At 35.8% G+C, this 26,498-nt stretch overlaps 2 protein-coding genes across 3 annotated transcripts in view; both read left to right on the top strand.

Moving 5' to 3' along the window:
- The window catches only part of LOC145737708 (sushi, von Willebrand factor type A, EGF and pentraxin domain-containing protein 1-like), a 28,275-nt gene extending 15,128 nt beyond the window's left edge, over positions 1-13,147 (top strand). The window contains exons 13-21 of the mRNA XM_081992518.1: positions 1,326-1,498; positions 1,555-1,731; positions 1,789-1,923; positions 6,455-6,566; positions 6,624-6,775; positions 6,828-7,001; positions 7,057-7,236; positions 9,198-9,368; positions 9,426-13,147. Of these exons, the coding sequence (XP_081848644.1) occupies positions 1,326-1,498; positions 1,555-1,731; positions 1,789-1,923; positions 6,455-6,566; positions 6,624-6,775; positions 6,828-7,001; positions 7,057-7,236; positions 9,198-9,368; positions 9,426-9,649 (1,498 nt within the window). The 3' untranslated portion in view covers positions 9,650-13,147. The remainder of the gene's footprint in view (positions 1-1,325; positions 1,499-1,554; positions 1,732-1,788; positions 1,924-6,454; positions 6,567-6,623; positions 6,776-6,827; positions 7,002-7,056; positions 7,237-9,197; positions 9,369-9,425) is intronic.
- Positions 13,148-13,293: 146 nt separating this feature from the next.
- LOC145737711 (rhophilin-2-like) overlaps positions 13,294-26,498 on the top strand; it is a 40,685-nt gene continuing 27,480 nt past the window's right edge. The window contains exon 1 of one of the 2 annotated variants that reach the window (XM_081992520.1): positions 13,294-13,540. In XM_081992520.1, the coding sequence (XP_081848646.1) occupies positions 13,445-13,540 (96 nt within the window). In that variant the 5' untranslated portion in view covers positions 13,294-13,444. Of the gene's footprint in view, positions 13,541-25,590; positions 25,847-26,498 lie in introns of those variants that run through there. The other variant, XM_081992521.1, reaches the window with a different exon arrangement.

Genomic DNA, 26,498 nt, shown 5'->3' with positions numbered 1-26,498 from the left:
CCAAAGGCTTTTCAACGGTGTATTCAAAAAAATCATTGGTGTGATAGTTTGACCGCTAGAGGGCGTCAAATTCAAGCTTGCTTTTAACACAGTTTTTGAGATAATTCCCGGAAACTAAAAATTGTTTTTCACTTTTTTGAGACACCCTGTACTCAGCTACTAATCTGAGACACATTTTTCCCTAACTGTCACAGTTTTAGGGATGACCTGGAAATTATGTCAATTTTGACAGTTTTCAGTGTGTGGCACTCTTAAAAAATTACATTTTACGTCATTTTTGTATCATTAACCTGAAGGAATTTACTAGAGAAAGTTTTTTTTTTTTAAATCTCTAAATCAATTCAAACACCCTTTAAATTGTTTGACAGTTTTTGTTTTTAATTTTTCAAGGACAAACGGTGACTGGCACCAAAAAAGCGCATAGAAGGTAAAAGTTGCATCCCCTCTAGGTGAGTTTGTGATAAAAATTTCAGCCCTCTAACTTAAAAGAGTTCCTGAGATATTTCGCAAAAACTAAGGTTAACTTTGACGCCCTCCAGCGGCCGAACCGGGAAACTTTGCCGTGTTTGCTCAACGTCACGTGCGAGCACCATTCATTAGCTTTCTTTTGTTATACGGCTCGTATATACAGGATGATTCAAATAAGCGGGTTATTCGCGATTTTCTGGAAAAGTGCACGAAAATTTCGCTCAAATTAGGAATTTCTGCTCGATTTGAGGATTGGTCAAGGCTGCTGACATTTTACATCAAGTAGGCCTAGAATTTGACGTGTAGATTCCAAAAATCGAATGGAAAGTTTGGTTTGTTGCTCAAATTTGGGTCACCCTGTATATTAATGGATTAACTAGGAAAAAAACAAAATAATAAACCAATCGTTAGGATATGCTATATAAAAAATATCCAGAAAAATGCAACAAAAAATAGGGGTTCTTATTTGGAAATGTCAACTGGAAGGTCGTGTAGGTATTTCAACTTTGGGACACCCTGTATATTTAATTTTAAAGATGACGTCATTCTCAAAAGGTAAAAATCCAATTACTTATGTATTGTTACGTCATTTAGCTTGTCATTAGGTTTGTTCGCAGAGGTAATCTTCTATTGGCCACAAGTCAGAAAACGTCATAGTCACGTGAGCATTTAACCAATGAAACTTGACATTTCTTGTTTCTGGGTTGGCAACCAGTTGTGTTTGTCCTCCCTAGACCAATCATATTAAAATTTGACAGTTTAATCACGTGACACTCCATCGTGTACGTTTGGTAGATCCAAAATGATCGTAAAATCAAAAATAATTAAAAAGTAAAGGTAGAATGTGCATTTTGCAGGGTACGCGGTTCGTTAGTGTATCGAAACGGGGAACCGTTGATAGACAACGAGCAAAACTTTCCGGACGGCAGCGAGGTGATGTTCAATTGTATTGAGAGTATTATGGGTGAAAAAACCACCTGGAAAATCGTCTGCGAAGACGGCAGCTGGATTGGACGTTCCTTAAACTGCGGTACAAACTATAGAAACTGTAATTGGATGGGAAAAATTTAAATTTGCGCGATTTAGACGAGTTAATTGCCATGCAAAACATGGCCAACAACAGTACCTGCCTGTTTCGCAACCAAGAAACCAACGTGATTTCGTTTTATAACGATCAACAGATCAAGGAAGATTCGATTGAGTTTCCTGCCGGGGCTGTTCTGGTCTCCAGATGTATCGATATTGGAAAATACGCAATGGTTGGTGAGTATCTTACCTTTTTGTATTCATCTGGTGAGTTTGATTAACGAAATTTCCTAGGACCAAAAAAACGAAGATGTATGGGAGGCGAATGGGATGGACCGAAACCAGTCTGTTTCGGATTGAACCAGGAAAACGATTACTCAATGGAGAAGCCTCCTACCATTCTGTTTCGTCATCATTCCGGCCCTATAGGTATTATACAGGGTGGTTCAGTTTTAAATGTCAATAATTCACCAATCGATAGTTCATCAAAAAATAAGTTGACATACATTATGTCATTTTCCTAAGGAAGACACAGACCTCCAAAGTTCAGTTTAAAAAATCGTTTTTTTTGCCACAACTGTCAGACCAATTTTGATCAAATTTGGAACAAGTAATTATGAAATGAGTACTCGTTCTCACTGGATATTATTCAAAATTGACAAAAATGTCTACTTGGGTTATTGTATTTTTTACTTTAAAATGGTTCAAAAGGATTCAAATCTGGTCATCTGTGAGGCTTACGAGTTAATTTTTGACACTGAAAATAGTCAAAAAAACAGGATTTTTGAACTAATATTTACTGGCGTTCAATTTTTTAAACTATAGGTAGTGTAAAACTGATCATTCAATTCAAACTTTTTTTTTACTCAATTAAACACTGATTCTAAAAATTAGTGTTCGAGACTAATATCGTAGCATTTAATGCCAAAATTGTTTAATTTCATCAATGAAGAGTCTGAAACTTAACTTTTACTATAAAAAATAGTTTAAAATTCGATTTTTCAATCTTAAAGCACAGTGAAGCGTCTAGAAGTCAATCTAATACCGACAAAGCGTAAAATGGCATGTTTAAGCTTATGGAAAATGTAAAAATAGTTTTTCAAGTCTGCTATGTCAAACACTTGGTGAAGAGAACCCTAAAACACGATTTTCCAAGCTGAAAGCAGTTTTAAAGTCCTACAAATAGTCTAAGTTCTAAGAAAATGAAAAGCAAAGTAAAAAAACTTGAAAAGTTAGTCTTCAAGTCAATTTTCATGATAATAATGTCAATATCCTGTATTTAAGACTATTTTCAAGACTAAAATATTGAAATGTATTTTCAAATTATGAAAACTTACTTCAAAGGCAAATACTAAGCTTTTGATGTCGCTTTTTATTGGTTCAGAGTCACTTTTTGATGTCCAAGTCAATTTTCAAAGTTGAAATGTGTGAATTTGTAGTCAAAAATTCTACACCATTTACACATGTAATTTAGAAAGCGTCAGTTGAATTTTAGAAACCATAAGATGGATTTAAAAAATATCACTTGTATTTCAGAAAAGGTACTTTCAATTTTAGAATAATAACTTTGATTTTCGAAATTGCAATTTGTATTTCAGATTAGTCACTTGTATTATAGAAAAGAACAGTTGGATTTTAGACGTGGTCATTTGTAATTTGGAAAATTAAAGTTGAGCAAAAAAAGTAAATAGTTTAACGAATATTTTTAAATTTTTTATCAATTTTTTTTGCACTGTTTTGTTTAAACCTTTCTACCTGGCTTATTTGACTGACAAGGTGTGAACTTTTATATGTCGATGGATAGCCAATGAAATGGGCTTTCCAACGATATGGCGACTTTGGCTGATTGGTTCAGTAGTTTGACCGCTAGAGGGCTTCAAACTTGACATTGTGGTTTAAGCAGTTCAATGAAAAATCGATTTATCTCGAAAACCGTTTATTTTATCGAAATAAAGGAAGAGTACAATTTTTCGATAAAAATGTCAAGAGTATCCATTAATGGCGTTTGCAGCTGAAAATAATGGCAGCTGTCAAAGTTTAAGCAAATTGTGTCTTAGGTCCAGTTATTTCCTGCCTTTCGAAGACGAAATACCTGGTTTTGATGTCAAATAGGTCTATTTCGATAAAACATTAAGCCCAATAATCATTTCAATCTACAAAGTGTTCAAAAGTTACGGCCAAAAACGTTAATTGGAAGGCAGTTCTTTGGGGCTCAATATTTCCCTTAAGAATGACTTTAAAAAAAAATTATATGAACAAATCGTATTATTTTGACCTCCCCTGCATGCCCCCGAGAGATTGTCATATAGTTATAGGACACCCTGTATATTTTATATAAATTAATACTCCCGATAGGCGGATTTTTTTGCTTAGATATTAAAAAAAAAACAATAAACTAATAACCACATAGAAACCCTTTGATCTTTTCTGAAATACAAGTGACGAATCTGAAATACAACTTACGTTTTCTAAAACCAAATTTACGATAATGAAATACAAGTTATAGATTCTAAAATCCAAGTGATATTTTCTAAACTACATGTGTAAATGATGTAGATAAAGTATTTTTTAAATATTCACTACTAAAGTTTTTCAACTTATCTGAAAATTATAACGACTGACTACAAAGATAGTTCTTAAGCCTCTCAAGTCAATTTTCAAGGCTAAAGTCTTTCAATTTGTCTGGAAACTATGAAAACTGGCTACAAATAAATTTTTTAAGCTTCTTAAGTCAATTTTCACCGTTTTCAACACAATTTTTAAGTTGGTTTGGGTCTTTGAACGTAATAACTCAATTAACTGGTAAACAAAGGTTTAAATCAGAATTTTATAAGAGATACTTATTTTGTCAAATTGAACGAGTAAAGTAAAAAAAAAACTGAAACTTTTGAAAAATATCCAGTGACGTTTTTAGAGCCTTCTGGCAACTAAAAATGACTTGGAGATCCTTTTGGCAACACAAAATGGCTTCTAGAGGCATCTGGCACATTAAAAACAGTCTTAAGAAGCTTCAGAACGTTTTAGAGGCTTCTGACAACTAAAAATGACTTGTAAAGACTTCTGGCAATACAAAATGGCTTCTAGAGGCATCTGGCTCATTAAAAACATTCTTTAAAAGCTTAAAAACCTTTTAGAAGCTTCTGGCAACCAAAAATGACTTGTAGAGACTTCTGGCAATATAAAATGGCTTCTAGAGGCATCTGGCACATTAAAAACAGTCTTTAGAAGCTTAAGAAGGTTTTAGAAGCTTCTGGTAACCAAAAATAACTTGTGGAGTCTTTTGGCAATACAAAATGGCTTCTAGAGGCATCTGGCACATTAAAAACAGTCTGTAGAAGCTTAAGAAGGTTTTAGAGGCTTCTGACAACTAAAAATGACTTGTAGAGACTTCTGGCAATATAAAATGGCTTCTAGAGGCATCTGGCACATTAAAAACAGTCTTTAGAAGCTTAAGAAGGTTTTAGAAGCTTCTGGTAACCAAAAATAACTTGTGGAGTCTTTTGGCAATACAAAATGGCTTCTAGAGGCATCTGGCACATTAAAAACAGTCTTTAGAAACTTAAGAAGGTTTTAGATGCTTCTGACAACTAAAAATGACTTGTAAAGACTTCTGGCAATACAAAATGGCTTCTAGAGGCATCTGGCTCATTAAAAACATTCTTTAAAAGCTTAAAAACCTTTTAGAAGCTTCTGGCAACCAAAAATGACTTGTAGAGACTTCTGGCAATATAAAATGGCTTCTAGAGGCATCTGGCACATTAAAAACAGTCTTTAGAAGCTTAAGAAGGTTTTAGAAGCTTCTGGTAACCAAAAATAACTTGTGGAGTCTTTTGGCAATACAAAATGGCTTCTAGAGGCATCTGGCTCATTAAAAACATTCTTTAAAAGCTTAAAAACCTTTTAGAAGCTTCTGGCAACCAAAAATGACTTGTAGAGACTTCTGGCAATATAAAATGGCTTCTAGAGGCATCTGGCACATTAAAAACAGTCTTTAGAAGCTTAAGAAGGTTTTAGAAGCTTCTGGTAACCAAAAATAACTTGTGGAGTCTTTTGGCAATACAAAATGGCTTCTAGAGGCATCTGGCACATTAAAAACAGTCTTTAGAAGCTTAAAAACGTTTTAGAAATTTCTGGCAACCAAAAATGACTTGTAGAGACTTTTGGCAATACAAAATTTGCATAAATCTCAACACAGTGAGTATAGATTGTGATTGGTCAAAAAACCACCCGCTTTTTCTTGACCAATCACAAATGACAAAAAGTGCTGTGATTCACGCACTACCATAAAAATACAATTTTTACATCAACCATGCAGGGTTGCGCTAAATAACACGTTACGGCAACACTGCTTTTCCTGCGCATTTCATCCCTTAACGCAACCACCCCCAAACAAACAATCCTGCAGTAAAATCATGGTATTCTTTAATCTTTTATATACCACTTAAGGGTAATAAGGTATTTACAACTTTAGCCCTCGTTAAAACAGTCCTTATAACTGCAGAGAATAAGGCAGAAAAATTAAAACCATCTCTCTGTATGTACACCACTGGACAGTTTCGACAAACGTCGTTTACATCACATAATGAGTATTAATTTTATATGTATTTGTTCTAAATTTGATTAAAATTGCTCCAGCGCTCTAACGGTTATGATAAGAACCAGATTTTTTATGGACTGTATTTTCCTTGAGAAGCATTTTTCAGGAAAATGACAATGTATGTTATTAACTTCTTTTTTGATTGACATTTAAAACTGGACCACCCTGTATATTATTTCCTGAGACAGTGGTTGTCAAAAGAGGATTCTTTGGGCTACAACTGCGTAAAAACAACCACCCTGTAGCTTCTCAAATAACCGAGTTATGATTGATACAAATTTGCTGTTTTGTACCAGTAGATTGCCAATTATGTACCTAAATTGAGTGTTTTCAGCACTTTTAACCTTCTTAAACCGTTTACAGCTCAATCGAATGATGGGAAACTGATCGTTTTTCCCGGTACCACGTTGCATATGGAGTGTTTGTGGATGAGACGTTTTGGAGTGCCCAAATGGAATGTCAGTCATGATCATAAGTTAGTTCTTGGAATTCATTGTTACAGAATGATTTTAAGAAGTTTTATGGTTGTTAGAAAATACCAGGAGGGTTGGACTGAGGACGAGGGACGCGATTCAACCCTCGAATACCGACTCACGATCAATGAGGCCAGTAAAGAAGATTCCGGCTTGTTCACTTGCATCACACCAGCTCGGTACACTCATTCAGTTGAGGTGGTCGTAGAAGGTTGGTTTTTGTGCACAATATTTACTATTTTCCTTAAACGTTGTAATTTTAGCGGTTAAATGTCCCACCGTACCACAAAGACGTCATCTAATCGCCAGTACAACAGGAACGGATATGAACGCGGTGGTCAAGTTTCAGTGCTCGAACGGTAACGCCCTGATCGGTACTCCCGAGATCACGTGCAGACCGTCTGGAAACTGGAGTGCACCATTTCCAGTTTGCGAAAGTAACGCCCTCTCTCAACTTTCTTAGCTTATTAGAATCGCATTGACAATTTGTAGGTATCGAATGCGGCGAAGTCGGCCCTAATTTAGGGTCTCACCTGAAAGTGCTGGTGGTATCTAGGGAAGTAGGTGGAAAAGCGGTTTTTAGTTGCGATTCTGGCTTCGGACTCAGGGGAAATGCGGAAACCGTTTGTCAAGCAAGCGGCGATTGGGCCAGTCCCTTCCCCACTTGCGAAGGTTCGTCCGTTTATTATAACTTTACTTGCACGTCATCAACGAATGTTGTTATAACGAACCTGAACTGATGAATGTCAGAACACAGTATAGACATTTGTAGATCCCTCTGGCACTTTTTAGAAAGTTTCTCAGCAGCACTTATGTTTCAAAATGGTCTTAGAGGCTTCTGTCACTTTTAAAATGGCCCTAGAGGCCTCTGGCAGTTTAAAATAGTTCTGAAGAAGCTTTAGACAGTTGTAGAGGGCTCTGAAAGCTATCAGTAGGACTTAGAGGTTTCTGACACTTTTAAAATGGCCCTAGAGGCCTCTGGCAGTTTAAAATAGTTCTGAAGAAGTTTAAGACAGTTGTGGAGGGCTCTGAAACTTTTCTAAAAGTTCTCAGAAGCACTTAGAGGTTTCTGACACTTTTAAAATGGCCCTAGAGGCCTCTGGCAGTTTAAAATAGTTCTGAAGAAGCTTTAGACAGTTGTAGAGGGCTCTGAAACTTTTCTTAACGTTCTCAGAAGCACTTAGAGGCTTCTGGCACTTTTAAAATGGTCCTAGAGGCCTCTGGCAGTTTAAAATAGTTCTGAAGAAGTTTAAGACAATTGTGGAGGGCTCTGAAAGTGCTCAAAAGGAATTAGAGGTTTCTGACACTTTTAAAATGGTCCTAGAGGCCTCTGGCAGATTAAAATAGTTCTGAAGAAGTTTAAGACAGTTGTGGAGGGCTCTGAGACTTTTCTTAACGTTCTCAGCAGCACTTAGAGGTTTCTGGCACTTTTAAAATGGCTCTAGGGGCCTCCGGCAGTTTAAAATAGTTCTGAAGAAGCTTTAGACAGTTGTAGAGGGCTCTGAAAGCTATCAGTAGGACTTAAAGGTTTCTGACACTTTTAAAATGGCCCTAGAGGTCTCTGGCAGTTTAAAATAGTTCTGAAGAAGCTTAAGACAGTTGTGGAGGGCTCTGAGACTTTTCTTAACGTTCTCAGCAGCACTTAGAGGTTTCTGGCAATTTCAAAATGGCCCTAGAGGTCTTTGGAAATTTAAAACAACTCCTGAAAGGTTTAAGACACTTGTAGAGGCCTTTGGAACTTTTTCGAAGGTTCTTAATAGCACTTGGAGGTTTCTGGCACTTTTAAAATGGCCCTAGAGGCCTCTGGCAATTCAAAACACTTCTGGAAAGGTTTAAGACACGCCATTTTGGGGCAAAATCTCCCAAATTTGCCCACAAAAATTCTGGAAAAAAATTTGACACAACCTACTAAACTTTAAGGCTGTTTTAGGCCAGAAAAATCATAGGTCACTTTTTCATTGAAGGTCATTTTGACTTGCGCACTTTTACAGGGAAATCCCATTTAGAAACCAATTATGAGCTTTAATGGCATTTTTTAGTGAACAAACCAAACAAAAATTGTAAAGCGGGTTTGATTTGGCAACACCGCAACCACCGATAAGCACGCCGCTTGCGTAGAGTGCGCTCTGGGGGCCAAAAAGTAAAACTGAAAAAAAATCTTGGATTGACTTGTCAGTTGGTGATTTCTACTGGTAGTTTGATGCGGTTGACTGTAGATGGCGCTAGAAGCTTTCGAAAAAATCAATATTTGCGTTTTTTTCTTGAATTTTTGGTGTTTTTAAGGCTCATTTTTGCTTGTCATGTTTTTGGGCTTTTATGGGAAATTCCCTGTAAAAAACCTAAAAATTTCAAGCCAATTTGAGCTTTAGTGACTATTCAATTGTTTTTCACTTAAATGACCCTTTTTTGACGTTTTCGAACAGTTGAAATCCCTAAAAAACACTGAAAATTACCATTAATTGAAAATCCTCTGGTAATTTAAATCAACTCTGGAAAGGTTTAAGACACTTGTAGAGGCCTCTGGCACTTTTAAAATGGCCCTACAGCTTTGACGTTTGAATTAGAGTTATGACGTGCAACTAAAGTAATAACAATTAGACTGTAGTTGTTTGAGTGGCAAATTTTGTCCGTAGAAGTGCACTGCGACGAGCCTAGAGTACCAGAAAATGGATTTATCCAAGGATCAGGACCGTACAAAGCCGGCGATGTCATACAGTTTAATTGTAATCCGGACTTTATGATGGAGGGTGCACCGATAGTGATTTGCCAGGAAAACTCCAGATGGAGCGGGAAAGTTCCTAAATGTATGCTTGCCTAACCAGAAATTCAGGGTAAAAATAGCTGTGTGTGTGTGTGTGTAGGTGTCCAGGCCTGCTCTTATCCGGGCACCACGATCAGCGGTCGAATGTCAGTTGTCAAGTTCTACTATAAAGTCGGGGAGAATATCACGTTCACCTGCGACGAAGGGCTCACCCTTAAGGGCGCGGCCGTGTTGAAATGTTTAAAGAACGGTAAATGGTCCCATGCCATCCCCACTTGTCTTAATGCGGACGGGTTGAGGAAACGGGACGTGCACTTAGGGTAAATGCGACTAAAACGTCGTCGTTTTCCAAAAGTATCGCGAACGGATTATACCATACGGTTGTGGTTTGTCTAAGGAAAAAAGCTATTTTTTATGACAATTTATACGAATACTGTTGGTGTTAAAGCAATATCGTAGATAGTCGTACACCTAGCAATAACATAGATCATATCAATATCCTTGTAGAGTTTTTTTAGTTAGATAGGAAATTTAATTGGGATTCCAAAAATGTGCTTAAAACTGTCATTTTCCTACTTCAAGAGGCTTTTATTGGCCATTTTGTTCCTGACTGTTCTTTCAAATTGTGTTTCTGGCAGTTCACATTGTGACACCGCTTTTCTCCCTGACTTTTCCAAATTTTGTAGTGTTTTTTGAGGTTATTGGATAGGAAATTTAATGACGATTCCAAAAATGTACTTGAAAACAGTAATTTTCTCACTCCAAGTGGGTTTTTTTAGGTGATTTTGTCACTGACTGTCTTTTAAAACTGTGTTTCTGGCAGTTCAAATTTTGACACCGCTTTTCTCCCTGATTTTAATCGATTTTGGATTGTGTTTTTCTGTTGTCAGATAGGAAATTTAATGGGGATTCCAAAAATGTGCTTAAAACAGTAATTTTCTCACTCCAAGTGTGTTTTATAGGTGATTTTATCACTGACTGTTCTGTCAAACTGTGTTTCTGGCAGTTCAAACTTTGACACTACTTTTATCCCTGACTGTACCGAATTTTGTAGGGTCTTTTCATGTTGTCAGATGGGAAATTTAATGAGGATTCCAAAAATGTGCTTAAAACAGTAATTTTCCCACTCTAAGTCGATTTTACAGGCGATTTTGTTCCTGACTGTTCTGTCAAACTGTGTTTCTGGCAGTTCAAACTTTGACACCACTTTTATCCCTGACTGTATCGAATTTTCTAATGTTTTTTTCTGTTATCAGATAGGAAATTTAGTGAGGATTCCAAAAATGTACTTAAAACAGTAATTTTCTCACTCCAAGTGGGTTTTTTAGGTGATTTTGTCACTGACTGTCTTTTCAAACTGTGTTTCTGGCAGTTCAAACTTTGACACCACTTTTCTCCCTGACTGTTCCAAATTTTGTAGTGTTTTTTGAGGTTATTGGATAGGAAATTTAATGAGGATTCTAAAAATGTGCTTAAAACAGTAATTTTCTCACTCTAAGTGTGTTTTATAGGTGATTTTATCACTGACTGTCTTTTCAAACTGTGTTTCTGGCAGTTCAAACTTTGATCACTTTTTTTTCCCTGATTTTAATCGATTTCGGATTGTGTTTTTCTGTTGTCAGATAGGAAATTTAATGGGGATTCCAAAAATGTGGTTAAAACACTTATTTTCTTACTCCAAGTAGGTTTTATCGACTATTTTGTCCCTGACTGTTCTGTCAAACTATGTTTCTGGCAGTTGAAACTTTGACACTACTTTTCTCTCTGACTGTACCGAATTTTGTAGTGTCTTTTCATGTTGTCAGATGGGAAATTTAGTGAGGATTCCAAAAATGTGCTTAAAACAGTCATTTTCTCACTCCAAGTTTGTTTTATAGGTGATTTTCTCACTGACTGTTCTGTCAAATTGTGTTTCTGGCAGTTCAAAGTTTGACACCACTTTCCTCCCCGACTTAAATTGATTTTGTAGTGTTTTTTATGTCATTGGATAGGAAATTTAATGAGGATTCTAAAAATGTGCTTAAAACAGTAATTTTCTCACTCCAAGTGTGTTTTATAGGTGATTTTATCACTGACTGTCTTTTCAAACTGTGTTTCTGGCAGTTCAAGCTTTGATCACTTTTTTTTTCCCTGATTTTAATCGATTTTGGATTGTGTTTTTCTGTTGTCAGATAGGAAATTCAACGGGGATTCCAAAAATGTGCTTAAAACAGTCATTTTCCTACTTCAAGAGGCTTTTATTGGCGATTTTGACCTTGACTGTTCATTCAAACTGTGTTTCAGGCAGTTAAAACTTTGACACCGCTTTTCTCCCTGACTGTATCGAATTTTCTAATGTTTTTTTCTGTTATCAGATAGGAAATTTAATGAGGATTCCAAAAATGTGCTTAAAATAGTAATTTTCTTATTCCAAGTGGGTTTTTCAGGCGATTTTGTCCTTGACTGTTCTGTCAAACTGTGTTTCGGGCAGTTCAAACTTTGACACCGCTTTTTTCTCTGTCTGTACTAAATTTGTAGTGTTTTTTCGTGTTGTCAGATAGGAAATTTAATGAGGATTCCAAAAATGTGCTTAAAACAGTCATTTTCTCACTCCAAGTGGATTTTTTAGGTGATTTTCTCACTGACTGTCTTTTAAAACTGTGTTTCTGGCAGTTCAAACTGATCACTTTTTTCTCACTGATTTTAATCCATTTTGGATTGTGTTTTTCTGTTGTCAGATAGGAAATTTAACGGGGATTCCAAAAATGTGCTTAAAACAGTCATTTTCCCACTCCAAGTGTGTTTTATAGGTGATTTTCTCACTGACTGTTCTGTCAAACTGTGTTTCAGGCAGTTCAAACTTTGACACCGCTTTTCTACCTGACTATATCGAATTTTGTAATGTTTCTTTCTGTTATCAGATAGGAAATTCAATGAGGATTCCAAAAATGTGCTTAAAACAGTCATTTTCCAACTTCAAGTGGCTTTTATTGGCGATTTTCTCCCTGACTGTGTTTCTGGCAGTTCAATCTTTGCCCCCTTTTTTCTCCCGTTGGTGTTAAGGGGATCGGTAAAGACTTTACGTTTTTCGATCGCGATGCTTGGCCTACGTGTAGAAAAATATATAAAAAACAGTGTTCGTTCTTTGTTTCTGTCGATAAAACTACGGCAGTGTTAACACAGACATTACTGTTTAAGCGACGAGGCTCCTAGAGTGATATGGAACAAAGATGCAAGATTTCCGCTCCTTAATTCGAGCAATTTTTTAGTCCTATCTTTTAACCCAAATTACGACTTTAATTTTTAACTTATTTGCGTGATTTTTTTTTTATTAAATAGCTAAAGGTTTGGGGAATGTGCGAAAGTTATTTTTGTCACCAAAAAAGTTTTGCAAGTAGGAAAAATAGTGACTTGAAAATTATGGTAATTTTATCATTTTGTTAAAATGCTTCTAAATATTTTAATTTACGTACTATTAAAATTATATTGACTTTCGCACATTCTAGCAAGTGTCTTCTTTCATATGCCGTTTAAAAAACAGCAATACCTAGCCTAGTTTTTTTTTTAATTTGGGTTAATAGATTGTCATAAAATGCATTGAATCTCCCATAAGAGATTTTGCTTTACCGATGCCCTTAAAGCAATATCGTAGTCGTACACGTAGCAATAACATAGATCACATCAATATCCTGTTTGGCAGACAACCATATTGATGTTTTAACAGTAACCTTTAAGGGTTTTTTTTTAATCAAAGATCTCTCTATCAGATGTTGCTTTGTTAACAATTAAGATTTTATGAATATAGCACTAAAGTTAGCTAATAAAAATGACACTCCTCTTAGAGCACGTCAACCTGATTTAAATCCCTTAGCTTTTCCTTAGTTCGGGCAATACGGAGGCTCTATTTAAACATTTTCAGTTCGCTTTAATCGGTCACAATACAAACAAAAATCGTGGGTGATATTGAACGTGCGTTGTCGCTATACTTTGGCGTGTTGCACGGTGCATTTGGTAGTTCCCATTCTAACCGCGACCTATTCGATTCGCTTTTGTCACGGAATAGCGTTGAATTGAAAACTATTTGGACTGTACACGGGAATCTGTGTAAATTGTGCGGTGAAATAATGAAACGACGTAATAATGGTGGATGAAATATTGGAAGAGGATAGAGATGTTAGTTGCGATAGCGAGGGATGCACTAATGTACAGGAGTTGCCTAGAAAACCGTTTATTCGGGTAAGTAAACATTTTTTGCACATTTTTAGAGCATGAAACGCGCTAGATTACTTATAACAGGTACCAGAAAAATTCAGACACTCTGGCTCATTGCAATCTACGTAATTTAACAGTCTAAAAAGCTTTTCTTACGTAAGTTGGTATTAACTCTTCGTAAGATCAGCTAAAAGATCATGTTTAAATTATAAAAGTGAAAGTTGTTTAGATACTAAAATCAGTGTAAAACTACTGATTTGATTGGTCAAAATCAATCAATTTAGTATAAATAACATTAAAGCATACAACCATAACGAGTTTTGCAATAATTGTTATGCGTCCACTTAGTATAATCACATACCATATTATAATGTCTATTTTCCTATTATATACCAGGTGTCCCAGTTTTCGTATGTACCTACATTATTTACTTAAGTGTTCTAATTTGTGTTGAACCACCCTGTATGCGTAGGTAGGTTTTGTCCTTTTTTTAGCTCGCTTTATGTTAATCCGTTAACAAAGGCCACGCACACACGGTACCATATAGTTAAGGCCGGTACTCGGTTACAAGGTAAATAATCGTACAACCGTGAGGAATTTCAAAAAAAAGTACTCGGTACGGTTACACTAGAAAAGCGATAACGCTTTTAATCGCTTTATTACTCTTAAAGTGAGTCAGGATTATTAATCAAAAAGGAGCGGCAAACGAGCGTTTTCAATATCTAGTAAATGTTTGTCACTGATGTCAGTTCAAACTTTGACACCGCTTTTCTGCCTGACTGTACTAAATTTTGTAGTGTTTTTTCGTGTTATTGGATAGGAAATTCAATGAGGATTCCAAAAATGTGCTTAAAACAGTCATTTTCTCACTCCAAGTGGGTTTTACAGGTGATTTTGTCACTGACTGTCTATTCAAACTGTCCTTCTGGCAAACTCAAACTTTGACACCACTTTTCTCCCTGACTGTACCGAATTTTGTAGTGTCTTTTCATGTTGTCAGATGGGAAATTTAATGAGGATTCCAAAAATGTGCTTAAAACAGCCATTTTCCCACTCTAAGTGGGTTTTACAGGCGATTTTGTCCCTGACTGTCTTTTCAAACTGTGTTTCTGGCATTTCACACTTTGACCCCACTTTTCTCCCTGACTGTACTCAATTTTTTAGTGTTTTTTATGCCATTGGATAGGAAATTTAATGAGGATTCCAAAAATGTCTTTAAAACAGTCATTTTCTTACTCCAAGTGGGTTTTATAAGCGATTTTGTCACTGACTGTCTTTTCAAACTGTGTTTCTGGCAGTTCAAATTTTGACTCCACTTTTCTCCCTGACTGTACTCAATTTTCTGGTGTTTTTTATGTCATTAGATAGGAAATTTAATGAGGATTCCAGAAATGTACTTAAAACAGTCATTTTCTCACTCCAAGTAGGTTTTATAGGTGATTTTGTCACTCACTGTCTTTTCAAACTGTGCTTCTGGCAGTTCAAACTTTGACACTACTTTTATTCCTCACTGTACCGAATTTTGTAATTTTTTTTATGTCATTAGAAAGAAAATTTAATGAGGATTCCAAAAATGTGCTTAAAACAGTCATTTTCTTACTCCAAGTGGGTTTTATAAGCGATTTTGTCACTGACTGTCTTTTCAAACTGTGTTTCTGGCAGTTCAAATTTTGACACCACTTTTCTCCCTGACTGTACTCAATTTTCTGGTGTTTTTTATGTCATTAGATAGGAAATTTAATGAGGATTCCAAAAATGTACTTAAAACAGTCATTTTCCCACTCTAAGTGGGTTTGACAGGCGATTTTGTCCCTGACTGTTTTTCAAATTGTGTTTCTGACAGTTCAAACTTTGACCCCTTTTTTCTCCCTGACTTTAATTGATTTTGTATTGTTTTTTTATGTCATTAGATAGGAAATTTAATGAGGATTCCAAAAATGTACTTAAAACAGTCATTTTCTTACTCCAAGTGGGTTTTATAAGCGATTTTGTCACTGACTGTCTTTTCAAACTGTGTTTCTGGCAGTTCAAATTTTGACACCACTTTTCTCCCTGACTGTACTCAATTTTCTGGTGTTTTTTATGTCATTAGATAGGAAATTTAATGAGGATTCCAAAAATGTACTTAAAACAGTCATTTTCCCACTCTAAGTGGGTTTGACAGGCGATTTTGTCCCTGACTGTTTTTCAAATTGTGTTTCTGACAGTTCAAACTTTGACCCCTTTTTTCTCCCTGACTTTAATTGATTTTGTATTGTTTTTTTATGTCATTAGATAGGAAATTTAATGAGGATTCCAAAAATGTACTTAAAACAGTCATTTTCTGACTCCAAGTGAGTTTTATAGGTGATTTTGTCACTCACTGTCTTTTCAAACTGTGCTTCTGGCAGTTCAAACTTTGACACTACTTTTATTCCTCACTGTACCGAATTTTGTAATTTTTTTTATGTCATTAGATAGGAAATTTAATGAGGATTCCAAAAATGTCCTTAAAACAGTCATTTTCTTACTCCAAGTGGGTTTTATAAGCGATTTTGTCACTGACTGTCTTTTCAAACTGTCCTGGCAGTTCAAACTTTGACACCACTTTTCTCCCTGACTGTACTCAATTTTTTAGAGTTTTTCATGTCATTAGATAGGAAATTTAATGAGGATTCCAAAAATGTGCTTAAAACAGTCATTTTCTCACTCCAAGTGAGTTTTATAGGTGATTTTGTCACTGACTGTTCTGTCAAACTGTGTTTCTGGCAGTTGAAACTTTGACACTACTTTTCTCCCTGACTGTACCGAATTTTGTAGTCTCTTTTCATGTTGTCAGATGGGAAATTTAATGAAGATTCCAAAAATGTGCTCAAAACAGCCATTTTCTCACTCCAAGTGGGTTTTACAGGCGATTTTGTCCCTGATTGTCCATTAAACCGGGTTCAAATTTCAGATTACAATTTCAACTGATTTGAAAATTTGTTGCATCAAACCAATTTTTCCTAAATAACTCAAAAAGGGTGAAAGTTACAAAAAAACTGCAAGAGACCAAAAATATTCCTAATCAACTCCTTAACCCAACACCGTAAGTTTGAAGGACCGTTTTAGCTTCCAGTATACAGGGTGTGCATAAAAAGTATGGTGGTTGTCTGTTTTTGGTCACCCTGTACGCAATTTTTCAGATAGAATTTTTTACTCTGCACCACTGGAAAGAGGAGCTCAGAACGGTTAATTTGAGTGGTTCAACCACCATGAACTCCCAAAAATAACTGAGTTACAGGGTGTTCAATTTTCAAACCATTTTGAAAATTTGTTGCATCAAACCAGTTTTTGCTAAATAACTCTGAAACGGTGAAATTTACGAAAAATTTGTAAGAGAGGAAAAATGTTCGTAAAGAACTGCTAAACTTATCCCTGACAGTTTCACGGTCCGTTAGTGCCGCTACTATACAGGGGGTGCATAAAAAGTGTAGCGATTCAAACTTTTCATATTAATGAAGCCAATTTCGATTGTTCCTATAAATTTCCCGGTAAAATAACTGTTAATTTTACATGTTACATCGTTATTTAAAATTGTTACCCAGTTTTAAGAAGAAAAAGGCGAAATCAGAAAGTATAAAGTGAACGTATTTTGCATCTGTTCGTTTTGTATGCAGGTGATCAATTCGAATATCCTGACATACAAAATGCAACAGCATGAGCAATTATTGATCCGATCATTATTACGGCAGTTTTCGTCCATTTCTAGGACAAGGCACTTTCGTTATCCTGAAAAAGAGAGTTGGTCATTTTCTCTCGTACTTTTTCAATAACAAGACGGAATTCTAAATAAACTGAGCCACAAAACGAACGAAACTGGTTTAAAACGTGGTAAAAACAAACAATGCTGCAATGGCATAATACACTGGAACTGTGACAACAATTTGATTATTATTGGATAATCGATGATGGAACGATTGTTTATAGCAAATTATTGCATGATGAATCCCATTTTACGATTCAACGAAAACAATACGAGTCATATAAAAGTATTCGGTGTCATATTAGTAATCATAAATATGCCACAAAGCAGGAAGGAATAATTATTGATATTCTTGCTGCACTTTCATTATACAAGTTAGCAAACAGTATTAACATTTTCAAATTACCATAACCATGTCAAGTTAATAACTGAACTACCATGAAGTTGAAACATTAAAATGGGTGGAGGGGGATGGTTCATTAACAGGCAATCACAGAAAAAAACCCATTGTTTTGTTAAGTCAAGGCCAAGAACTGATTTGGTTTGTGTGGGTGGAAAATAGTGATGTAAATTTACCGGTCAGGTAAAGTAAAATTGAATTGAAATTTGCTTGAAAGATATAATTTTTCATGGCACTTTTCGTGCACCCCCTGTATAGTAGCGACACTGATGGACTGTAAAACTTTCAGGGATTAATTTAGCAGTTCTTTACGAACATTTTTCCTCTCTTACCAAATTTTTCGAGTTATTTAGCAAAAACCGGTTTAATGCAACAAATTTTCAAATCAGTTAGTGGTGATTTGAAATTTGAACACCCTGTAACTCGGTTGTTTTTGGGAGTTCAGGGAGGTTGAACCACTCAAATTAACCGTCTTGAGCTCCCCTTTCCAGTGGTATTGAACAAAAAAAATTATCTGAAAAATTGCGTACAGGGTGACCAAAAACAGTCAACCACCATACTTTTCATAAACACCCTGTAGACTGCAAGCAAAAACGTTCCTGCAAACTTAGGGTGTTGGGTTAAGGAATTGATTAGAAACATTTTTGGTCTCTCGCAATTTTTTTGTAACTTTCACCGTTTTCGAGTTATTTAGCACCAACTGCTTTGGTGCAACAAATTTACAAATAATGTAATTTGAAAATTGAATACTGTTAAGGACACTCAGGGACAAAATCGCTTGTAAAACCCATTTGGAGTGACCCATCCATGTTTTTAAGCACATTTTTGGAATCCTCATTAAATTTCCTATCTAATGACATAAAAAATTGAGTACAGTAAGGGAGAAAAGCGGTGTCAAAGTTTGAACTGCCAGAAACACAGTTTGAAAAGACAGTCAGTGACAAAATCGCCTGTAAAACCCACTTAGAGTGACAAAATGACTGTTTTAAGCACATTTTTGGAATTCTCATTAAATTTCCTACCCAATAACCCGAAAAAACATTAAAAAATTTGGTACAGTCGGGGAGAAAAGCGATTGCAAAATTTGAACTGCCAGAAACACAGTTTGAAAAGACAGTCAGTGATAAAATCACCTAAAAAATCCACTTGGAGTGAGAAAATGACTGTTTTAAGCACATTTTTGGAATCCTCATTAAATTTCCTATTTAATGACATAAAAACACACTAAAAATTTGAGTACAGTCAGGGAGAAAGGTGGTGTCAAAGTTTGAACTGCCAGAGACACAGTTTGAAAAGACAGTTAGTGATAAAATCACCTAAAAAACTCACTTGAAGTCAGAAAATGACTGTTTTAAGCACATTTCTGGAATCCTCATTAAATTTCCTATCTAATGACATAAAAAACATTAGAAAATTCGGTACAGTCAGGGAAAAAAGTAGTGTTAAAGTTTGAACTGCCAGAAGCACAATTTGAAAAACAGTCAGTGACAAAATCACCTATAAAACTCACTTGCAGTCAGATAATGACTATTTTAAGGACATTTTTGGAATCCTCATTAAATTTCCTATCTAATGACATAAAAAAACACTAAAAAAATGAGTACAGTGAGGGAGAAAAGTGGCGTCAAAGTTTGAACTGTCAGAAACACAGTTTGAAAAAACGGTCAGTGACAAAATTACCTAAAAAACTCACTTGGAGTGAGATAATGACTGGTTTAAGCACATTTCTGGAATCCTCATTAAATTTCCTATCTAATGACATAAAAAAACCCTAAAAAATTGAGTACAGTCAGGGAGAAAAGTGGTGTCAAAGTTTGAACTGCCAGAAGCACAATTTGAAAAACAGTCAGTGACAAAATCACCTATAAAACTCACTTGCCGTCAGATAATGACTATTTTAAGGACATTTTTGGAATCCTCATTAAATTTCCTATCTAATGGCATAAAAAAACATTAAAAAATTAAGTATAGTCAGGGAGAAAAGTGGTGTCAAAGTTTGAACTGCCAGAAGCACAATTTGAAAAACAGTCAGTGACAAAATCGCCTGTAAAACCCACTTAGAGTGACAAAATGACTGTTTTAAGCACATTTCTGGAATCCTCATTAAATTTCCTATCTAATGACATAAAAAACATTAGGAAATTCGGTACAGTCAGGGAAAAAAGTAGTGTTAAAGTTTGAACTGCCAGAAGCACAATTTGAAAAACAGTCAGTGACAAAATCACCTATAAAACTCACTTGCAGTCAGATAATGACTATTTTAAGGACATTTTTGGAATCCTCATTAAATTTCCTATCTAATGACATAAAAAACACTAAAAAATTAAGTATAGTCAGGGAGAAAAGTGGTGTCAAAGTTTGAACTGCCAGAAGCACAATTTGAAAAACAGTCAGTGACAAAATCGCCTGTAAAACCCACTTAGAGTGACAAAATGACTGTTTTAAGCACATTTCTGGAATCCTCATTAAATTTCCTATCTAATGACATAAAAAACACTAAAAAATTGAGTACAGTCAGGGAGAAAAGTGGTGTCAAAATTTGAACTGCCAGAAACAGTTTGAAAAGACAGTCAGTGACAAAATCATCTAAAAAACCTACTTGGAGTCAGAAAATGACTGTTTTAAGCACATTTTTGGAATTCTCATTAAATTTCCTATCCAATAACCCGAAAAAACATAACAAAATTTGGTACAGTTGGGGAGAAAAGCAATTGCAAAATTTGAACTGCCAGAAACACAGTTTGAAAAACAGTCAGTGACAAAATCACCTATAAAACTCACTTACAGTCAGATAATGACTATTTTAAGGACATTTTTGGAATCCTCATTAAATTTCCTATCTAATGACATAAAAAACATTAAAAAATTGAGTACAGTCAGGGAGAAAAGTGGCGTCAAAGTTTGAACTGCCAGAAACACAGTTTGAAAAGACGGTCAGTGACAAAATCGCCTGTAAAACCCACTTAGAGTGACAAAATGACTGTTTTAAGCACATTTTTGAAATTCTCATTAAATTTCCTATCCAATAACCTGAAAAAACATTACAAAATTTGGTACAGTCGGGGAGAAAAGCGATGGCAAAATTTGAACTGCCAGAAACACACAGTATTTTAGTAATTTACCAGTCAAATTTTCCTGGTAAAGTAAAATATGTACTTTACTGGTAATTTACCCATCACTACTAAATACTATAGTCTGTCAAAACCAGTCTTGGGAGCACCCATCGATGCCAAGGCTAAATAAGAACCAATTTGATTTGGTGCTAACTGTGTTTGGACCATTTTGCATTTCTACAATGGTTCTTCAAATTAATTCAAAACCAAATTAATTTAAACACTACGACCTATAATCTATTAAAAGAAGCCTTGTAACAATGTATGAGTATTCAATTTCCTTAAGGATTAGGAAGCCTTGCAGTAGAATTGCAAATTACAAAACAAGGTTTTGTTCCCTTTCTGGTAAATGCACAAACTCGTTGAAATCGAGGGAGCAAGAAAATGATTAGTATTCAAAGAAAAGAAGAAAACGAAACCGAATAGGCCTCACGTAGTCCAATGAGGCGTGCCCATCATATTTTGTCAGTTTTTTTTGTCACTCTCTTTCAAACCATTTTTGGTATGCGTCTCGTTTGTCTGTAATAGGTGCGTGCCCACCAATGGGTACTTTTACTATAAAGTTGTAACATCCAGTGCGTGTTATGCATGTAAATTTCCATTTTACAGGTGTGCACCAATTTGGTTCATAGAGGGAGTTATCTGTGCCTATTATCTAGCTTGACCAGTTAAATTTGAATAGAATAATCGTATTACATCACACCCAGTCTACAAAAAGGGACAATGGATCATTGTTCTCTGTGTTTTTAAGGCAAGGAACCATTGTCGTAAATTATTCGTTTAAGAGTACCTGCACTCAGTGTAATAAAACTGGATAATGCCAGAGATAAGATGGGATTAATAATAATTACTTTAACCAACCTAAATGATAAGACTTTTCACAAAAATCGTATTTTTCTTCACGTTTCCAAGATACGACACGAGATAGGCTTCCTGTCATGTTTTGCCTTCTCACTCCTTAAGGAGGCCCTTAAGGGCAACAGCCCATTAATACAATCTTGTAGAAGATACAATTTACTACAACTTTCCTTCTTTAATTTTTTTTGTAGCTCCTCAAATAACGAAACTCAGGGCTCAGTCGAAATAGAGAGTTGTTTGATCAGCTGAGCAGACAAACCGAGTCAGTTAATCGGGGATTGGTTTCAAAATTGTCTTTTGCGCTTGCGCGCCAGTGACAGCTGCCAAAGTACTGTCACTTGACAGTATCGCATCAGGTTGACGGCTGTCAAAAATGTGCTTCAAACAGTCATTTTCTCACTCCAAGTGGGTTTTTTAGGTGATTTTGTCCCTGAGTGTCTTTTCAGACTGTGTTTCTGGCAGTTCAAACTTTGACACCACTTTTCTCCCCGACTGTACCAAATTTTGTAATGTTTTTTCAGGTTATTAGATAGGAAATTTAATGAGGATTTCAAAAATGTGCTTAAAACAGTAATTTTCTCACTTCAAGTGGTTTTTAAAGCTGATTTTGTTACTGACTGTCTTTTCAAACTGTGTTTCTGGCAATTCTAACTTTGACGCCTCTTTTCTCCCTGACTGTACTCAATTTTTTAGTGTTTTTTATGTCATTAGATAGGAAATTTAATGAGGATTCCAGAAATGTGCTTAAAACAGTCATTTTGTCACTCTAAGTGGGTTTTATAGGTGATTTTGTCCCTGAGTGTCTTTTCAAACTATGTTTCTGGCAGTTCAAACTTTGACACCACTTTTCTCCCCGACTGTACTCAATTCTTTAGTGTTTTTTATGTCATTAGATAGGAAATTTAATGAGGATTTCAAAAATGTACTTAAAACAGTAATTTTCTCACTTCAAGTGTTTTTTAAAGCTGATTTTGTCACTGATTGTCTTTTCAAATTGTGTTTCTGGAAGTTCTAACTTTGACGCCACTTTTCTCCCTGACTGTACTCAATTTTTTAGTGTTTTTTATGTCATTAGATAGGAAATTTAATGAGGATTCCAGAAATGTGCTTAAAACAGTCATTTTGTCACTCTAAGTGGGTTTTATAGGTGATTTTGTCCCTGAGTGTCTTTTCAAACTATGTTTCTGGCAGTTCAAACTTTGACACCACTTTTCTCCCCGACTGTACTCAATTCTTTAGTGTTTTTTATGTCATTAGATAGGAAATTTAATGAGGATTTCAAAAATGTACTTAAAACAGTAATTTTCTCACTTCAAGTGTTTTTTAAAGCTGATTTTGTCACTGATTGTCTTTTCAAATTGTGTTTCTGGAAGTTCTAACTTTGACGCCACTTTTCTCCCTGACTGTACTCAATTTTTTAGTGTTTTTTATGTCATTAGATACGAAATTTAATGAGGATTCCAGAAATGTGCTTAAAACAGTCATTTTGTCACTCTAAGTGGGTTTTATAGGTGATTTTGTCCCTGAGTGTCTTTTCAAACTGTGTTTCTGGCAGTTCAAACTTTGACACCACTTTTCTCTCCGACTGTACCAAATTTTGTAATGTTTTTTCAGGTTATTAGATAGGAAATTTAATGAGGATTTCAAAAATGTGCTTAAAACAGTCATTTTCTCACTCCAAGTTGGTTTTTTAGGTGATTTTATCACTGACTGTCTTTTCAAACTGTGTTTGACAGTTCAAACTTTGACACCGTCTTTCTCCCTGACTGTACTCAATTTTTTAGTGTTTTTTATGTCATTAGATAGGAAATTTAATGAGGATTCCAGAAATGTGCTTAAAACAGTCATTTTCTCACTTCAAGTTAGTTTTTTAGGTGATTTTGTCCCTGACTGTCCTTTCAAACTGTGTTTCTGTCAGTTAAAAGTTTGACACCATTTTTCTCTCTGACTGTACTAAATTTTGTATTGTTTTTTGAGGTTATTGGATAGGAAATTTAATGAGAATTTCAAAAATGTGCTTAAAACAGTCATTTTCTCACTCCAAGTTGGTTTTTTAGGTGATTTTATCACTGACTGTCTTTTTAAACTGTGTTTCTGGCAGTTCAAATTTTGTTTGATCAGCTGAAGAGACAAACCGAGTTAGTTAATCGGGGATTGGTTTCAAAATTGTCTTTGGCGCTTGCGCGCCAGTGACAGCTGCCAAATTACTGTCACTTAACAGTATCCATCAGGTTGACAGCTGTCAAACGTCAGACTAGTGCTTTTTCAGGTATTCAACGTTAAATCAGCCTAAAAGACTTAATCCACGACGTTCATTCGTTTAAAAATGTCTTGTTACGCTTGCGCACCACTAGTGTCACGCGTCGTGTCTGGTTGGCAGCTGTCAAAAATTTTATGTCAATGGGTACGGCAGTTTCAGAGATCTTGAACGTTTCAATCGGCTTTCGAAAGTAAACTAGCCCTTTTGAGATGTTCCAGTTTAACTTTGATGGTTGTGACGTATTTGACAGTTGTCACGTGACCTTAAATGTGACCATTTACGCAGACTGTCACGTGACTAGTGTCAATTTAGCAGTAACAAAGCCGTAAAACTAGTATTTTAGCTGTAAAACAGCACAAACCTGCCTCTATCTTGTTTCTATGAGTCTCCTAAATCAATTTTTGACTGTTTTGACGTATTTGACAGATGTCATAAGATAATAGGACGCTATCTACTAAGGTGTCATGTGACAACTGTCAAAATAATCATTACAAAACTGGAAAATTCATTTTTGGCTCTAGAGCTGCATAGAAAGTGACTAGTTTGCTCATTTGAGATTTACCAGGCAAATTTTGACAGTTGTGACGTATTTGACAGTTGTCACGTGACCCTAGAACATTCTTTACGCAGACTGTCACGTGACTAGTGTCAAATTGGCAGTAAGAAAGCTGTAAAATTAGTATTTTGGGTGTAAAACAGCACGAACTTTTCTATATTTTCTCTGTACGACTTCATGAGCCTGCTAAAGCATTTTTTGACTGTTTTGACGTATTTGACAGATGTCATAAGACAATATAAGATGCTATCTATTAAGGTGTCACGTGACAGCTGTCAAAATAATCATTACAAAACTGGAAAATTTACTTTTGGCTCTAGGGCTGCATAGAAAGTGACTAGTTTGCTCCTTCGAGCTTTACCAGGCAAATTTTGACAGTCGTGACGTATTTGACAGTTGTCACGTGACCTTAAACTACCATTTACGGAGACTGTCACGTGACTAGTGTCAATTTAACAGTAATAAAGCTGTAAAATTAACATTTTGGGTGTAAAACAGCATAAACTTGCCTATATTTTGTCTCTACGACTTCATGAGCCTGCTAAACCATTTTCTGACTGTTTTGACGTATTTGACAGTTGTCATAAGACAATATAGGATGCTATCTATTAAGGTGTCACGTGACAAGTGTCAAAATAATCATTACAAAACTGGAAAATTCATTTTTGGCTCTAGGGCTGCATAGAAAGTGACTAGTTTGCTCCTTCGAGCTTTACCAGGCAAATTTTGACAGTTGTGACGTATTTGACAGTTGTCACGTGACCCTAGAACATTATTTACGCAGACTGTCACGTGACTAGTGTCAAATTGACAGTAAACAAGCTGTAAAATTAGTATTTTGGGTGTAAAACAGCATAGACTGTAACTTCATGAGCCCGCTTTGCTTCCCCGGCAAATTTTGACAGTTGTGACGTATTTGACAGTTGTCACGTGACTGTAAAAATACTCGTACCACACTAGTAACGTAAGTAACTAGAAACGAACAAAACCAAATTGTACGTAAGAAAGGCGAGAAAAAAACCGATCGGAACCCCACCAATCCGACATCCGTTTCCCGTGCGTTTGGGTTCCTCGAAGCGAAACCTCCTGGGAACCCGCGGGCTATCGACACATACGCCCCAGAAGAAGCGGCGTCGGTCGATTTCTTCTTTCTTCTCAGTCGTCCAACCTCATTTCTTCGATCTGCGGAAGAGCGCAGTCGGTGCTCGGTACCAAACCGAAAGTACCGTTTCCTTTCGCCTTTCTATTCGCGTTCGGTATCGATTTTTTTTCACCGTTGAAGGGTCGATCCCTTATCGATATTAAACGTGCGATGTCGATGTTTTTAAGGGAAAAATGAACAAATTTTGTACGTTTGGTAAGCGCGACATAGTGCACTCGTCCACTATGATGATTTTACCGGATATTACCATACCTCAGGTGAGTACCTAAATTGACAAATTAATGGTTAGAATGGCTCATAATTATCATTTTTACGTAACTGTATTGTTATAATATCAGTAATTTACCCATAAATTGGGTAAATTGGACTTTCCCTTTTTTTGTGACTGGATATTTTTGCATAACTGCTTCGAATTCGTAAAAATCAGATTAGTTGTCGTTTTACGCTGATTATTCCGTGCAACTGTTGAATTTTACGTTTTTTTGGGTAAATAACGTAAAAACAGGACAAACGGTATCAAATATGGTAAACACGCATTTTATGGCCCTCTCTCTCTCTCTCAATCTCTCATATTTGGGTTAGTACTGCTTTTTAAGCCTTGATGGCATATTAATTAAATAACCGTAAGCATTAAGAAAATTGTCAATACATAGGCTGCTTGATTACCGTATCACAACGTCAATCTGTATGTTATTACGTCACTCGACTCTGCTGATCAACAGACTGTACAGAGTGGTTGATTTACAGTAAAATTAGTAACGCTAACAGGCGCCATTTGCATTTTTCGCCATTTTGGATTAAGATAGCCCGGGCTTTATGGTACTCGTTTTCGACTAATTCGGGGACGGGGAATCCATCTCCGCTGTCAGATTTGACGTATCTGTCATCCAGTTCGAGGAACATTGAAAA

Source organism: Ips typographus, linkage group LG14 (assembly GCF_016097725.1).
Source record: "Ips typographus isolate SLU linkage group LG14, UJ_Ityp_2.0, whole genome shotgun sequence".
Taxonomy (NCBI): Eukaryota; Metazoa; Arthropoda; class Insecta; order Coleoptera; family Curculionidae; genus Ips; species Ips typographus.
This window is presented reverse-complemented; position numbering and strand designations above follow the sequence as displayed.